The sequence below is a fragment of the Macaca mulatta genome, chromosome 5, assembly GCF_049350105.2.
Source record: "Macaca mulatta isolate MMU2019108-1 chromosome 5, T2T-MMU8v2.0, whole genome shotgun sequence".
Lineage (NCBI taxonomy): Eukaryota > Metazoa > Chordata > Mammalia > Primates > Cercopithecidae > Macaca > Macaca mulatta.
In genome coordinates this window covers 59,588,642-59,605,549 of record NC_133410.1, presented here as the reverse complement: position 1 = coordinate 59,605,549, position 16,908 = coordinate 59,588,642, and the positions used below count along the sequence as shown (strand labels likewise).

Below are 16,908 nucleotides of genomic sequence, written 5' to 3'. Positions count from 1 at the left end.
ATTAATGAGATGAATTTGACATTACAGAAAAAAATTACTTGAGGTTAGCCCAAATTGGTAGTTATTTTTAAAAATATATATACGCAAACATAATAATTCTTTTCATAAAACTTAAAGTGAAAGTTCTGAAATAAACTATCTACATATTTATTAAGACAAAAAATCAGAAGTGATTATTAAGAATTCTCAAATAAGCCCATGTAACACGGTGAAACCCTGTCTCTATTATATCATCTAACTTGAGATGATTTACTTTTCACAATGTCTTCAAAATCATGAATTTTTTGAACAACAATAGTTACTTTTTTATTTTTCATATTTTGTTTTTTCTTTACCATTATATCCTCATCTGTTTTTGAGTGTGTTCAGCTTGAAATGATGACAAAGCATTTATCCAAATAAAAAGGCCCTATGGAAGATGGATATTTCTCTGTAGAAAGTATTTTAAAATATCTAGTTATATGATAGTTTTCTGACCCTCATCATTCATTTACCAGGTCAATGAATATTTACCTAGAATTTATTTAACTCTGTAGTAGGTACTGGGGGGAAAGGTACCTTTTAGTCAGGGTGCTGACCAAATAGTCAGAAAGCAGTTTGAGACTAAATCACTGTCCTTGAAAAGTTTGCAAACACGGTTCTCAAAACAACATCTTTTCTTTCTCCTTGTGTGTTTAAAAGACACTTATTAGAATTGGCATGTTCACTAATCTCAGTGTTTTCCTGTATAGAATATACACTATTTCAAGGACAGTACTGTATATTTGACAGAAGTTACCAAGGGCTCAATAAATCAAGCTGTCCTTAACATTGCTTACAAGAACAAGATAATTTTAAGGTCTCCATATACTCTTCAGGTCACTTAAGAGAATTATATAGGGTAAAGGTTAGCAACCTTTGCATGATGTGTAGGTTCCAACTTCATTAATTTTTTTTTTTTTTTTTTTTTTTTTTTACATCCTATGAACTAAGCCTGCCTGGGGACATCCTGGGGTAGTTTTCATGGCTATAGGAGAGGCTCAGCAGGGTGGAGAGCCAGACCCACCTTTTTCCGGCCTAGAGAACACCTTCTGGTCCACCTCCAAACTTCACTATGTTCTCAGATTTCAGGGTGGAGTAGCTCAGCAAGGTTAGAGTCTGTTCCCATTCCTTTTCTGTCCCCTTGTCCCTTGATGATGAAACAACTCTTAAATAATATTGGGAAAGCGGTAGGCATCTGATAAGTATTTGCTGTCTTGAAATCTTGATGTAGATCCTAGAGGGTGTAGCTTAAATATTTATTGACTTGAGAATAGTGAGCACAGTTTCCAAAAGTATCTCTCATTTACTCCTAGAAAATAAACCATGAGAAACTGTAGGTAGTTTGAGTAGGCAGACCTTTATTCCATTAAAATATAAATTCCAGAGGCAAGAATTTTGTCTCTTTGCCTCACTTATATATTCATTTTTGTTTTCTGTTTTTTTGAGACAGAGTCTCGCTCTATTGCCCAGGCTGGAGTGCAGTGGTGTGATCTCGGCTCCCGGGTTCAAGTGATTCTCCTGACTCAGCTTCCCGAGTAGCTGGGATTACAGGTGACGGCCACCATGCCCATCTTAATTTTAGTATTTTTAGTAGAGATGGGGCTTCACCATGTTGGCCAGGCTGGTCTCGAACTTCTAACCCCAGGTGATCCTCCAACCTCAGCCTCCTGAAGTGTTGGGATTACAGACATGAGCCACTGCACCTGGCCCTCACTTATATATTCTAAACCCCTACTGGTAATATGGTAGACATTCAGTAAATATTTGTTGAGTAAATAAATGAGTGAATTTTCAAGGGCATTGTATACACACTAGGGATGTGGACTTTGATCTATTAGCATAAAGCTTTACCTGTATTTTTTTTTTCATGTCCAGAAAGGAAGAAGTAAATGAAAAATAAGAAACATGAATCTTTCACCTTAAATTTATGTTGGAGGATGTAATAGTACCAGATAGCCAATAAGGTAGATGCAACAATATAAAAAAACACTATGATTTTAAATGTAAGCCACCTTTGGTTTTTCTTTATATTTATATTTTTATTTATTTATTTATTTATTTATTTATTTATTTTGAGATGGAGTCTCACATTGTTGCCCGGGCTGGAGTGCATTGGCTTGATCTTAGCTCACTGCAATCTTTGCCTCCCGGGTTCAAGCGATTCTCCTGCCTCAGCCTCCCGAATAGCTGGGATTACAGGCGTCTGCCACCACGCCCAGGTCATTTTTTTGTATTTTTAAGGTTTTGTATTTTTAGGGTTTCACCATGTTGGCCAGGCTGGTCTCGAACTCCTGACCACATGATTCACCAGCCTCGGCCTCCCAAACTGCTGGGATTACAGGCATGAGCCTCCATGCCTGACACCTTTATATTTTTAAAAGGAGAATGTTAGAGGATATAGAAGGATCAGACATGTTTTCCTTATGGCAGCCTGTTTTTCTAACTGTGTCCAGCTGCCCACTAATTTTGTCTCAGTTTCTTCATCTATAAATTAGAGTTAATAGTAGCCATGTATTCAATAAGTATTTATTGAGTGCCTCTATGGTCCAGGCAGTATTATTTGTACTGCGGATCAGTGAAAAAAAAAAAAAAAAAGACAGGAATTTCTGTCCTTGTGAGTAGCAGAGGAGGCGGTAATAAAAAATAAATATAATAAATAAACAAATATATTTACTAGATGTTGATATGCTATCGGAAAAAAGAAGTATAGCATGGTAGGAGGGATCAGGATGTTGGAGGAGAGGTTGTATTTTTATCTGACCCCCTCCCAACATGTTGTTATAAAAAATTCAAACTTACAGAAAAACTGAAAGACTGGTACAATGAACACTCATGCCTTCAAACTAGATTCTGTAGTTGTTATGCTATATTTGTTTTGTCACATTATGCTATATTTGTTTTGTCACGTACCTGTCCATTTATTCATTCACCTATCCATTTTATTTTTGAAGCAGTTAAAGGTAAGAACACTTAATGTACCCCTAAAACTTTAGTGTATACATAATTAAGGTTCATTATTTATGTTATGTGAAATTTACATGAATTGAAAGGTATGCGTCTTATATGTACTATTCCATAAGTTTTGAAAAATGCAGACTCTCTTGTAATCTAAATCCCTATCATATTATAGAACATTTTTATCAACTGAGTTTCCTCATGCCCCTTCCCAGTCAGTTGCTATCTCTGTCTTTCATCCTCACACTCAGGTAACCACTGTTCTGATTTTTTTTTTTTTCTTTTTTTTGAGACGGAGTCTCGCTCTGTCACCCAGGCTGGAGTGCAGTGGCCAGATCTCAGCTCACTGCAAGCTCCGCCTCCCAGGTTTACGCCATTCTCCTGCCTCAGCCTCCCGAGTAGCTGGGACTACAGGCGCCTGCCACCTCGCCCAGCTAAGTTTTTGTATTTTTAGTAGAGACGGGGTTTCACTGTGTTAGCCAGGATGGTCTCGATCTCCTGACCTCATGATCCGCCCGTCTCAGCCTCCCAAAGTGCTGGGATTACAGGCTTGAGCCACCGCGCCCGGCCTGTTCTGATTTTTTTTTATCACATACATATTCCATTTGAATATCTTACTTTGTAAAGTGGCTGTTTAAGTATTTAGCTTTTTTAAAAATGTTATTTATCTTTTAATGATTTAACTTTGAGTGGTTTTTTTTTTATATATATATATCTGGTTACAAGTTCCTTAACTGATAGGTGTTTTGCGAGTCTTTTCTCGCAGTCTTTGGCTTACCTGTACATTTTCTTAATGGTGCCTTTTGATGAGCATAAGATTTTAATTTTTCTTAAGTTTAATTGGTAATATTTTTATTTTATGCTTTATGTGTTTTGTGTTATTTTTAAGAAATCTTTGCTTACACCCAGCACACAATGATATTCTTCTAAATTTTCACCTAGAAACTATATAATTTTAACTTTTATGTTTAGATTTCTAATTGATTTCTAGTTAATTTTTCTGTGTAGCATGAAATAGTCATCATAGTAAGTTTTGCCTCCCAACCCCTACAATATAGCTGCCTAGCTGTTTAAGTACTATTTGTTGAAAACACTTTCCTTTCACATTGAATTACTATGGCATTTTTGTAGCATTCACATTTTATAAGCGTGTCTCTAAAGCTGGGCTCTCTTTTCTTACTCCATTGCTCTATTTGTCTGTTCTTATGCCAGTATCACACTGTCTAGATTACTGTAGCTTTGTAGCAAGTCTTGAAGTCAGGTGTAGTAAATCTTCTAACTCTGTTTTCAAGATTGCTTTGGATATTCTAAGTCCTTTAAATCTTCATATACATTTAAGAATCTAACAAAAAACCATATGGGATTATGATTGAGATGATTGCAATGACTCTGTAAATCAGTTTGGGAATTGACATCTTACCATTATTGATTCTTCCAATCTATGAACATGGTATGCCTTTTATTTATTTATGTCATTTGTCAGCAATCTTTTGTAGTTCTTATTCTCAAATTTTTAAAAATTTACTCCTAAGCATTTTATGATTTGTCAGCTACTGTAAAGAGTATTTAGAATATTTCATTTTTCTGAGAGTTACTGCTTGTATCAGGAAATCAATTGTTTTCTTATATTGACTTTGTAATATTGCTTAATTCACTTTATTAGTTCTATTAATTGTTTTATAAATTTTTAAGCACGCTCTGCATAAACAACTATGCCATCTGTGATCAGAGAGTTTTACTTTTTCTATTCTGATCTCTATGCCTCTTTATTTTTTCATTATCTTGTTGCACCCACTAGGCCCTCCAACAAAGCATTAACTAGAAATTGTGGGAGTGGACCTTATTCAGATCTTGAGGGAAAAGGTTCAGTATTTCAGTATTAAGTAGGATGTTAACTGTAAAGTTTTTTGTAAATGCCTGTATCAGATTCAGGACTTAAAGATTTGTTTCTCCTCTGGTGAACCACAGGTAGAATCTCTGGTAAGTTCTCTTATCCGTAGATGAGCTCCTTGGGATTTGTTTCCTGTGTGTTTGTTCAGGGGTCATTCAGAGATACAGAATTTGTATACAATGCATGGGTCTCCTCTCTGTGGCTTTCTCGTTTCCTGGATATACTGCTTCAATTTTCAACTATGATATTAGCCCCAAACTTCATCTTTTGATTTCTTAAGCAAGTAGGACTGAATATTTCTGTCCAAATTCTAGCTGTCCTGTGGCTAGAAAAGTTTTTAAAGTGGAGAACTCTTTCAGTGATTTTTTTTTCTTTCAGCTATCTACTTTCCTCTACATCTGTTTGTTTTTAGTGACTTTCCTTTTTTTTCAGATAGTTGTTTTTGTATTTTTTTCAAAAATGATTTTACTGAAGTTTGCAGTTGTTTTCTGTAAGAAGTTTAGTCCAACATAAGCTACTTCATAATCACTAGAAACTGAACCTATAGTTTTAAATAGTGTGGTCAGAATTGTCCTCACTGATGATAAGTTTAGCCTAAAGCTGCCTCCTTACATATTTAAGTTCAGCCTAAAGGTTTTTCTGTATATTGTGAACTATACCAAGTGGAGGTGTAAACCAATCGTGGCCCACACCTGTGCCAGTCGCTGAGTTTTAGCCAATCAAATGTAGCCAGCTGCATGAACCATGTTCAAATAAGGCAAACACTGAGCTGTAACCAATCCAGTTGTTTCTGTACCTCACTTCTGATTTCTGTGTATCATGTCCCTTTTTTGTATATAAATCTTCTTCTACCACGTGGCTATGCTGGAGTCTCTCTGAATCTGCTGTGATTCTGGGGACTGCCCAATTCATTAATTGTTCATTGCTCAATTAAACCTCTTTAAATTTAATTTGGCTGAAGTGTTTCTTTTAACAGTGAGAATGTGGTATTTAAGAAAACATTTGAAAGAAGGGAGGGATTTAGCCCATGTGACAGTTCTTTTTTAGAAAAGCCTTCCAGGCAAATAGAAAGCTATAGCTAAGGTGGCAAAATGCCTCATATTTTCAAGGAGCATCAGCTTGATGTATACTAACAGCTTGATGCTCACAGACTGAGAGAAGAGGAGAGTAACCAGTGATGGAATTAGACACATAGTTATAGTTTTGGTGTAGTAAAAATCATGTAGAGCCTTGTTTGCAATTGTTAAGGTAATAACATTACAGGGTTTTGAGAAAAGCAGTGTGATCAAATATGCATTTCAAAGGTATAACTCTATTGCTGTTTTGTGAATAAATTGTATGGTTGCACATATAGAAGAAGGAAACTAATTAGGAAGCTGTTTCAAGAATTGACAGGAAGAATAATGTTCACTCAAAGTAGAGTAGTATCATGAACATGGTGAGACTGATAAAGTGCTAGATATATTATTATGAAGAAAGCCAACAGATTTTCCAATGGTTTGGTTGTTAGGTGTAAGAGAAAGAGGGATATTTAAGATGACTCCAGGTTTTCTTGGCAAGTAGCATAGAAGGATGGGTTTCCCATTGTGAACCCTGAAAATTTGAGACAAGTCTCAGTTTATTTTGCCAAGGTTGAAGACAGGCATCCATAACACAGACTCAGAGTCCTGACAACATGTGCCCAACGTAGTTGGGCAACACCTTGGGTTTATACATTTTAGGGAGACATGAGACATCAATCAACATATGTAAGAAGTACATTGGCTCCATCCAGAAAGGTGGGGACAACTTGAAGTGGGGGAGGAGTCTTCCAGGTCACAGGTAGGTGAGAGACAAATGGTTGTATTCTTTTGAGTTTCTGATAAGCCTTTCCAAAAGAAGCAATCAGAACATGCATCTATGTCAGTGAGCAGAGGGATGACTTTGAATAGAATGGGAGGCAGATTTGCCCTGAGCAGTTCCCAGCTTGAATTTTCCCTTTAGCTTAGTGATTTTGGGGGCCCAAGATATTTTTTTTTCACACCGTCTACTGAGATGGAGTAGTTATAAGTGAATCAGTTTAAGACAGACTGTGTCCTAAAAGGCTCACATTCATAAATGATAGAGATAATTAAACAACTAATATCATTAACTGAACTAGTGTGCTAAGTATTTTTTATAGCCATTCCATGGGAAAACAGAGGAAAAAAATATTATTTCTATTTGTGATCATTTCAAAAGGGAGCAATTGATCAATGCATTGAAGAATGAATAGGATATGAAAAAAACTGAGAGGAGAGAATTACTAGTGAAAAAAATCATCATGAGCAATAACAGTGCAGAAGTTAATGGTAAGGGCTTGGGAAAAGGACATGGTTTGGTGTGACTAGAGTGCAGAGCATGTGATGATGATGGTTGGTAAAGGTATGGAACACAGAGAAGAGACTATAGGAAGAATAAGCTAAAGGACACAATATTTACTATACTGATGAGCTTGCACTTATCCAACAGATGTGGGGGAAGTGGAAGGTGGTATTTTTAAACAGTAATGTAAAAATCTATAGGTGGAAAATAAGCCAGTAATTTGTTTGTTCCTTTTTTTTCTGTTCATTGTCCAAAGGCAATTAAGCATATTATAAATAAATCACGAAAATATGTATTCAGTGGCCAGGTGCGGTGGCTCATGCCTGTAATCCCAGCACTTTGGGAGGCCGAGGTGGGTGGATCACAAGGTCAGGAGTTTGAGACCAGCCTGGCCAATATGGTAAAACCCCGTCTCTACTAAAAATACAAAAATTAGCCAGGCATGGTGGCACGTGCCTATAGTCCCAGCTACTTGGGAGGCTGAGGCAGAAGAATCTACTGAACCCAGGAGGCAGAGGTTGCAGTGACCTGAGATCACACCACTATACTCCAGTCTGGACGACAGAGTGAGACTCTGTCTCAAAAAAAAATAAATAAATAAAATAAATAAATAAATAAATAAATACCCATACAAAATGTATATTCATGCAGCATAGTAAATCTACAGTGAAGTCCCTGAAGGTATTATATCTAAGCTGTTTTATTGCAGTGGTTCATATTTTGATTTGATGAGTTCTGTTTTTCCTATCATGATTTAATGACTTTTCATAACTTTAAATAGAAGGGGGAAAAACACAAAGTGAATAAAACCAGTTTTATCATTCATTTGGGTAAGATGTTAAGTGGTGTGTCGTTTACCATTGTATCCTGTGAATTGCAGGGGCCTTTGAAAACAGTATGCTGAGAATAGATAGGGCTCAAGGACAGTATCTCCAATTGAACTTTTAATGAACTCCCGTAGGCGCCAAGAAGGCGGGCAGATAAGGAAGAGCATAGAAACAAGGAACTGAGTAGAAGGTTACATGTGGGAAAGAAAGTTTGTTTTGCATTGCATTCTTTCTGCTGACGTGGGGTTTATGGGGTATAAATAAAGTGAGGCGGAGGCTCTGAGTGCGGCCGCCATGTTCTCTGTGTGTCTTTGTCTTTTGTGTGTTCTTTCATTCTCCACCACCCCCGGCACGGACCCCAACAGTGAATCAAACATGTTGTATAACTGTTGTGAGAAAATTATGCTATTGAGTCTCGCGATTGTTTTTTCTGTTCAAGTCATGTGCCCCAAGGGTGAGATTTTGGGAGACTTTTAGTAACAGTCAGTCACAAACAGGAAATGTATTTATTTCTCTTACTCATATAACAAAAGGAAGTAGGATTACCTGTAATCCTAAATGTAAAATGTTTGATGCTTTTTTGTATGTGTTTAGACAAGTATTCATCTAGGAACAGTGTTATATTTGGAGCCCTAGGAGAAACAATACATTTCTTGGGATATTTTAGAGCTATCAAATGTCTTATTAGGAGTTGGGAGGGATGCCTCTGTGATTTAAATTTTTGAATGGTATTTAAAATGATTAATATTTATTATGACTTCTCTATAATACAAAAGGAAAAACTGATCTTAAAAGGATATGGATTTAAATTCTGGATTCTTAGTAGTAATGTGAGATTGACTGTAACTGCTTGAGCTTGTCTTTAAAATGGGCATGATCATATCTTTTTTACTTTCATCCCCAGTAACTATGAAGATTAAAAGGAAATTGATATAAAACTAATATAATCATTGTAAAGCACTTTTTAAATGTTAGAGTAGTTCAGATTATTGCTATATACTGTATACTATATAATAATAGGTAGATCTCTCCTGGAAAAAGATATATGTTAGATTTAATATACTGCTGAGATAACAGAGTTACATAAAAATGATAAATGAATTGGTTTTCTTGACTTTTATGATCTTCACTTTTTTCATCTACTCATATGAAGCTCTTTTCCTTTTAGATTCAGGTTTTATGAATCCACTGTACCTTTTGTATGTCCACTCATCTGTCTTTTAAACTACTAATACTTAAATACTTAAGACAAACCAAAATGGTGATCTGAATTATGATCTGGGTTGAAGTTGGCATATACAAGAGGACAGATCTGTACCACTAGTCTCTAATTCTGGCTTCCGGATTTTCAGATGCTTACACTTCTTCTCAAGTATTTCAGCTGGTGTGTGAAATGAAATATTTGTTATAGCTTTAATGTTATTTCCCTGAATGGGAGCGCAAACAATGGTAGATGGCAAAATTCAGTGTAATTCAGGCTTATTATTTGGAGAATGGTTCTTAAAATCTACAAAGAGTCCTTGTTGAGTTCTTTTCAATCAGTAGCACAGCCCATGCATATATTTGCCAGTTTTGAACTTAGAAATAAACTAATTTGAGTCCTAGCTGAAAATAGATACTTCAAATATGGTTGTTTTTCTTTTCATATATACAACTTTTCATTTCATTGTAAAAAATATCCATGTCATGAAGATTCTGCATGAATTATAGGTGATTTAAAAATGACTTATCATCATCATCACCTAGATTTTTTTATAAAAGAACCACTATTTTTGCCCTTATGTAATAAGTTAAATATGTATTCTTTTAAAAGTTTGACTAGAATCTATATGATGATCTTGTAGCTATAGAGAAAATAGATGGAGGCCCTGCTAAAACATTATAGACTGAATGCAGTTATTACAAGTGAAAAACTATTGAATGAAGAGACTTTCCAAAGACTCAGTTTCTATTTGAATAAGATTCAAATGAATACTTTTATATATTTAAAGGACTTTTGTCCTTTAAAATTAATTAATTAATTAATTATGGTTAATTGACTTGACTTATAGTAAAGTAGCAGTAGCACACTTTTAGAATACAAAATATATAAAGCCCAAGGCATAGCTCTCTGAAAAGTTTGAACTTGGACTTTTATAATGTTTTAAGGAATTATGTCTAAATCGCATTATATAATGGCCAAAGAAACTTTTACATAGAAAATATACTTTTAATATATTAGGCACATGGCTTAATTGTTAGGTTAGTGGTAAGTTAAACTACTCTGCATAGAGTAATAGGAGGCTGTTTTATATTTCTATACTTGCTTTTAAAAAATGAGATGACTGGCATCCCATATTTCATTTGATGAGTTTATTACTCAGGTTGTGTTATTTTTCTTCCATATAGCAAATCGTAGTAATATTTTTTGTTTTACTGTGACAATGCTTTAGAGAAAAGATGTGTGTGTATGCATATGTTTTATATTAACTTTTTTGTTATGTCATTTAAGAGGAAGCTATGAACTCGTGATGTTATGACTATTCTTAACACTAACAAACCCCTTTTAATCTCCAGAGGTCAAAGTATTTAATAGAAGGTTATTAGTATAACTGTTTTGTGTCAGAGAAATGTGGATTCAAACCCTGTAAATATACAGACTTACTGAAACAAAGACATGACACCTGGCTATTACCAGATCTTATTGGTATTTTTTAATTCACAATTTTTTTTCTTTCACTGGTCCAGCCACTTTGACTCTGGAATAGCATATACTCCAGCTGCAGTTCATTACAGGTATCAGTCAAGAGCACTTTGGCTTACTATTTTAGTGGCAAATAGTAATAATAATAGTGACTTTACACCTTTCTTGGAACTAAATTATAAGTGATGTGGCTTTAGATTCTCAGATTTCATTTTTCAGACTACCAAATAAATAACGATTTTAAAATTCGACAAATTTTATTCATTTTTCAGACCACGTTGATGAGCGAACGATATGCAATGGAATTGCCCCAGAAAAAGATGTAGATGGATTTCATATTATCAATATTGGAAGATTGTGCCTTGATCAGCATTCTCTCATACCTGCCACTGCCAGTGCTGTTTGGGAAATAATAAAAAGAACAGGTTGGTAACTTGTGGTCTGCAGGACATGGATGCTAGGTGCTGAGCTGAGCATTTGTGCACTGAGACTTGATGGGACCACCTCAGTCCTGTAGAGTGGCAGAAAATCATAAGCCATAAAACATCAGTCTATAGAGAGATATAAAATTATAGAAGTCAAAACATAATCCAATCCTGGCTAACAGGGTGAAACCCCATCTCTACTGAAAATACAAAAAATTAGCTGGGCATGGTGGTGGGCACCTGTAGTCCCAGCTACTCAGGAGGCTGAGGAAGGAGAATGGCATGAACCTGGGAGGTGGAGCTTGCAGTGAGCCGAGATCACACCACTGCACTCCAGCCTGGGTGACAGAGCAAGACTCTGTCTCAAAAACAAAACAATCAAACAGAAAAAAAATCCAAAATAAAATGAAGAACATTAGCCAGGCTATATATAACTGCAGTTGCAACTTATAGGAAGTGAATTTTCCACATAGTGGTGGTATATATCTACCTTTAAAATATAAACTTCATGCATTATGATGAAAACTTTTCTAAAATATATTTTTCTGTACCTTTAAAAATATGTGCTGATCACATAGTTATCATTTCTATTGACTTGGGTTTTCATTTTAAACATTTACTCTTGTACTGTACTGGATCAGGTAATGCTCTTACAGTGTATACAGATGTTTACCTCTATGTTAATTAACCCAAATTGCCTTATATGTTAATGATTTTCCTACCTCCATCATTGTTACTTCTATTTTTGGCAGCATTTTCTCCTTTCTAATCTGTTTTCTGAGAAAGAAAAACTTCCAAGAGAAAACTGATCCTAGAATCATACTCTTACAGTGTTAGTATTGGAAAATCCTTAGTTCTAACTTCTTTGCTTTACTTCTGAAGAAACTTAGTGGAAAAGAAGTAGAAGGTTCTACAGGCTTTATTTTTTAAATCTTTCTAAGTCTGTAAGTTTAATGCTTCTTTCCTATGGAGTAAAATGCATGAGCTTTGTGAAAAATGCCTGTTTTGTTCCAGTGTTGCTCAAAATTTGATTGCCAATTATGTTTGACATTGTTGTACTTTGCTTATTTTATAATTAGCGGTTAACATAGGTTAAGACTCTACTCTTCTAACTCTTAATGTGAATCTCAGTGTTTAATAGTAACTTAACGTCAACTTAAGAATGTCTGTGTTTTTTAATGAGGACATAATCAGAGAAGTGCCAAATCAAAGAAGCATAAAATGAATTATTTATAAATAATGAATGTGCTCATATTATAGATAAGCCACATAATAATTCAGATTCAATTAGAAATATTTAAAAGAATGTTTCAGTTGACTGTACAAATGTTTAATTTACTTCTTGTTATCAATTCTGTATTTAAACCTAACTCTGTATTTTAAGGAATTCAGACGTTTGGAAAAAATGTGGTTGTGGCTGGAAGATCCAAGAATGTAGGGATGCCCATTGCCATGCTTTTACACACTGATGGAGAGCATGAACGGCCAGGAGGTAGGTAAGACCTTGCAGATTCTACACTCTCTCGCAATGTTCTTCTTACATCATCAAGAAAACACTTTTGATAATGCAACTTATTATATTTGTGGGTTTATGCAGTTCAAAGTCTCCTTTATTCCTCATTTAGTGATGTGAGAGTCTTGAAAGTGACTATAGGAATTACTGAAAATATGTGGCCTTTTTCTCTATTTCTTTTCTTTTGGCTATATGTACTTTGTCTAAATAATTAATGATCAGACATTAAGAAAGGTGCAAAGCTACTAGATACAAAAAATTCACGTGCCTCAGGAAATAGAAAACAAGACATCTCTTGGATGTAGAATTCCTATAGTGGCAAGGTCTTAACACTTTAGAAATTAGCTAGTTAGTTTATTTTACAGACAAGAAAGCTGAGGCTTAGAGTTGTTATCTGATTATATAGGTTAAACAAATAGTCATTGTCCTATGAGTAGTAGTGACACTCCAAGTCACTGACAAAGCCCAGGAATATGTGTTAGCCTTAGAGAACATGCAGCCATTCCAGGTGTTGGTCATCTGAACATCATCCCAAGACCTTGGTGTCTTCAGCAGCCTAATAGCTAGATACAGAATAGCTCCCCAGAAATGTGTGGGGGTCTATCCTACAGACCCTGACCCAATGATGGATGAATAAAGTACACTGACACACAGATATTCTGCTTTGCCAGTCCAGCTGAGCATCTGGGCCGCTTACAGACTCCACGCAAATTGCTGTAAACAGTTTTGACTGTGATCTCAATCAGTCAGCAAGACTTGCATTTATTCAGTAAAGATTAATTGACAAAGGCTTGAGTCAACACCACCAGAGTGTAATTGACATTGTGGACTTCCCAAGTAGAAGGCAATTAAGCACCCACGTTAGATCAAAGGTTAGTCTTAGGACCACACGAGTAAACAAGCTAGTTAGGTAAACTCTCCACATTCCTTTGTTTCTACTCTAGTTTACTTAACTAAAGGTAAGGGGACAAGGTTGCCTTCAGACAGATTTATTACTGAAGTTATGCAAACCCTCAGACCTTCCAAGAGGGTTTGTGGCTATTAAAACTAAAATTTTTCCCACCAGCCTGACTGAACCACCACAGAGATGGAAATGGGGATGGAATGAAAAGGAAATCCAGCAAAGAGGTGATGGGGCATTGTTCGTGGTTGTCTGAGCCAGTGCTGTGGGAGGAGGGCACAAGGGTAATTCACCTCATCACTGTCTGCTAAATTCTGCATCTTGTTCTAATCTAGGTAAAACACCAAGTTCATGTTCTTAATAGAAGTAGTTATTGGTCTATCTATGTGTTAGAGACGTTTTGTACTTTCTTTACCATTTATTACTTCTCATCTTTCTCCCCCTAATTTTTGATACAGTACTTCATTGGTTTCTCTAATTCCAAAGAAGAGGATGGGCTACTTTTTTGCTTTCTAATATTTAACCAGAATGATCGACACCTATGTGCTCATCATGTACAACACATGCACACATGCATGCACATATACAGCATATATAGATATACAGATTTATTATTAACCTTGTTGAATTCGAGTTTCCTGATCTCAAACTTGCAATAATACTTGTTTTAGGATTTTGATTGACATGATACTTACAACATAATTTTTAAAACACAAAGCCCTGTAGAAAAATAATCCCAGTAATAACATCTAAAATGATGATGACACTTTTGAATATTATTTTCCCTTTCTATGCCTAAAGAGCTAAATATTGCCAGAAATCAATACATATATGTATATGAATCACAGTAAATTAAGACTTGATAATGACTCCAGATAACTTTAAAAAGCCTTAGTTTTGAAGAGCTCTTAGATAGCCCAAATCCAGTGGTATGACAGTTTTCATGGTACACATCTCCAAAGTTGCATTCCTAGTTTCACTGTTCACTTCCAGCTTAGTCTATTGTTGCTTATCTCTTTCTCTCTCTCTGTATAATAAAGATATTGATTCCTATTTGCCTTTATGTAATAATTTCTGTGTCTTACCTAAGCAAGGTGCATTAGTCTGTTCTCACATGACTGTAAAGACATACCTAAGACTGGGTAGTTTCTAAAGAAAAGATGCTTAATTTGCTCACAGTTCTGCAGTCTGTACCAGAAGCTTGGAGGCATCTCCTTGGCCTTTATGAAGGCCTCAGGGAGTGTATAATTGTGGCAGAAGGCAAAGGGGAAGCCAGTATTTCTTATGGCTGGAGCAGGAAGAAGAGAAGAGGGAGGTGCCGTACACTTTTAAACAACCAGATATCATGAGAACTCACTGTTGCAACAACAGCACCAAGGGAGATGGTGTTAAATCATGAGAAAGTGCTCCCATGATCCAGTTAACTACCACCAGGCCCCACCTCCAACACTGGGGATTACAATTGAAAGTGAGATTTGGGTGAGATTCCTGCTCCAGTCATATCACAAAATAAAACAATCATTAATGTTTACCTAAGTAAACTATTTCTTCTTGGAAAATTTTGACCAAGAGCCAATTTGCAGGGTTTTTTTTTTTTTTTTTTCCATTTGCAACGTTGTTTTTATCTGTAACTTGACAAGCAACAGTGTATTGCTCCGTGATTTGCTCAGTACTTTCTCTTAAACCATCCTAATTAATTCTCAGTAATTCTAGCATGTATTAATGTTATTCCCATTTTACAGCTAAAGGAAATGAGCTTTAGAGAATTTAAAGGACTCATCTAAGGCCATGCAAGGCAACAGGCATTCTGGGGAGCTGGATTCTGACTTTGTAGTTAAGAGGATAGACATGGAGTCAAACCCCCTCCATTATCAAACCCTGTGACCTTGAGCAAGTCATTTAATCTCTGTAGGCCTCCCCTTTCCTCATCTATAAAATGTCAATAATATTAATATCTCAACTTGGTTATTGTGAAAAGTAAATGAAATATTAATGTAAATTACTAATTACTGTGCCTAACATATAGTAAGTTAAATAAGCTATTGGTGCACGTAACTGTGGCAATTACCATTATTACTATTATTACAGTTAAGTCAATAATAATCTGTAGCTGTTCTAACAATGGTGTGTGAAGTAACATGATCTGAGATTAATGATGTGATTTTTACCTTTATTTGAATTTTATTCTCTTCTGGTGGATTTTGTATTTGCATTTTTTGGATCATATCTGATCTTTTCTGTAAAAGATTGAATAAACTCAAAATTTATAAAAGTTTATAATGTATTTGATTAGAAATAGGACATCATAACTATCCAAATATTACTTTACAATGTATTTTTAATAGGCATCAATATATTGCATGCTAATTTCTTGATAAATTTCAATCTTGAATTATATATTTGTCTATAAAATACCTATCAAAATTAATTTACCTCTTTTATATGCAATTTTAAACTAGGTTATCCTGTGAATTAAACATATTACTTTATTTTTTATCATCTGTGATTTATTTATAGATACATACATATGCAGTAAAAGCAGTAAAGGAAGCATTAGAAAGATAAACACAAATTCATGGTGGCAGTGACCTCTGGGGAAAGAATTATAGGATAAAATCATATATACTTTAAAAAGTATTATACTTTGTGTTATGAAATATTCTCATTTGAATGCATGTTAAAATGGAATAAAAGTGGAATAAGTTATAATACTGGTTACTTAGAAACCAGATAATTAAACTTACCTTTATTATAGTGGTACCTGGTTGCCGTTAGAATTACAGTATCTAAAAGGTAACAAATTATACTAAAAATGATATTGGAAGATTTGCAACATGGGTGGTTTTTAATCTCATGCATATTTAAGAGGAGTATGATGACATATATTATTAATGTAATGAATCATTGAGAGCTGCTTACTGAAGGTTTGGAGTCTGTGGGAAAGTTAATATTTCAAACATGCATGTCTGTTAGGGCAATAATTATGGGCAGTGACTCCATGTGCATTGTTAGCTAATGAAGATAATGAAGGAGGATTAACTCGGCAAATGCATATCTATAGAACTTGTTCTAATGACACAATGTTGAGCATTCAGCTCACACTGTGTATTTATTTCTTTGCCAGAAGACATGCAGAACGCTAATGATTCATTTTTGTCTTAAAGCCAAAGGTAATTGTACTAGAAGAAAAATGGCCATACTGTAATTTAGCTCGATTAATATGTGTCTACCTATGGCTAGCTTTTAGTTTTGTTATTAAGGACATGGATCCTAGCTGTTTTTTGAGTATTTTTTTTTTTAATTCCCCAAGGGCTTGAAATATTTAGCGGAGTGAGAATGTGCTAAAATC

The 16,908-nt window shown here is 35.1% G+C and overlaps 1 protein-coding gene across 9 annotated transcripts in view; it reads left to right on the top strand.

Annotated features, from left to right (window-relative positions):
• MTHFD2L (methylenetetrahydrofolate dehydrogenase (NADP+ dependent) 2 like) overlaps positions 1-16,908 on the top strand; it is a 186,183-nt gene that overhangs the window by 73,794 nt on the left and 95,481 nt on the right. For all 9 annotated transcript variants that reach the window (XR_013417179.1, XR_013417180.1, XM_078001754.1 and 6 more), the window contains 2 exon segments: positions 10,993-11,145; positions 12,530-12,637. Coding sequence is in view for 7 of the 9 variants with exons in the window: in XM_078001754.1 (XP_077857880.1) it covers positions 10,993-11,145; positions 12,530-12,637 (261 nt within the window). In the remaining 2 variants the exon portion in view is untranslated.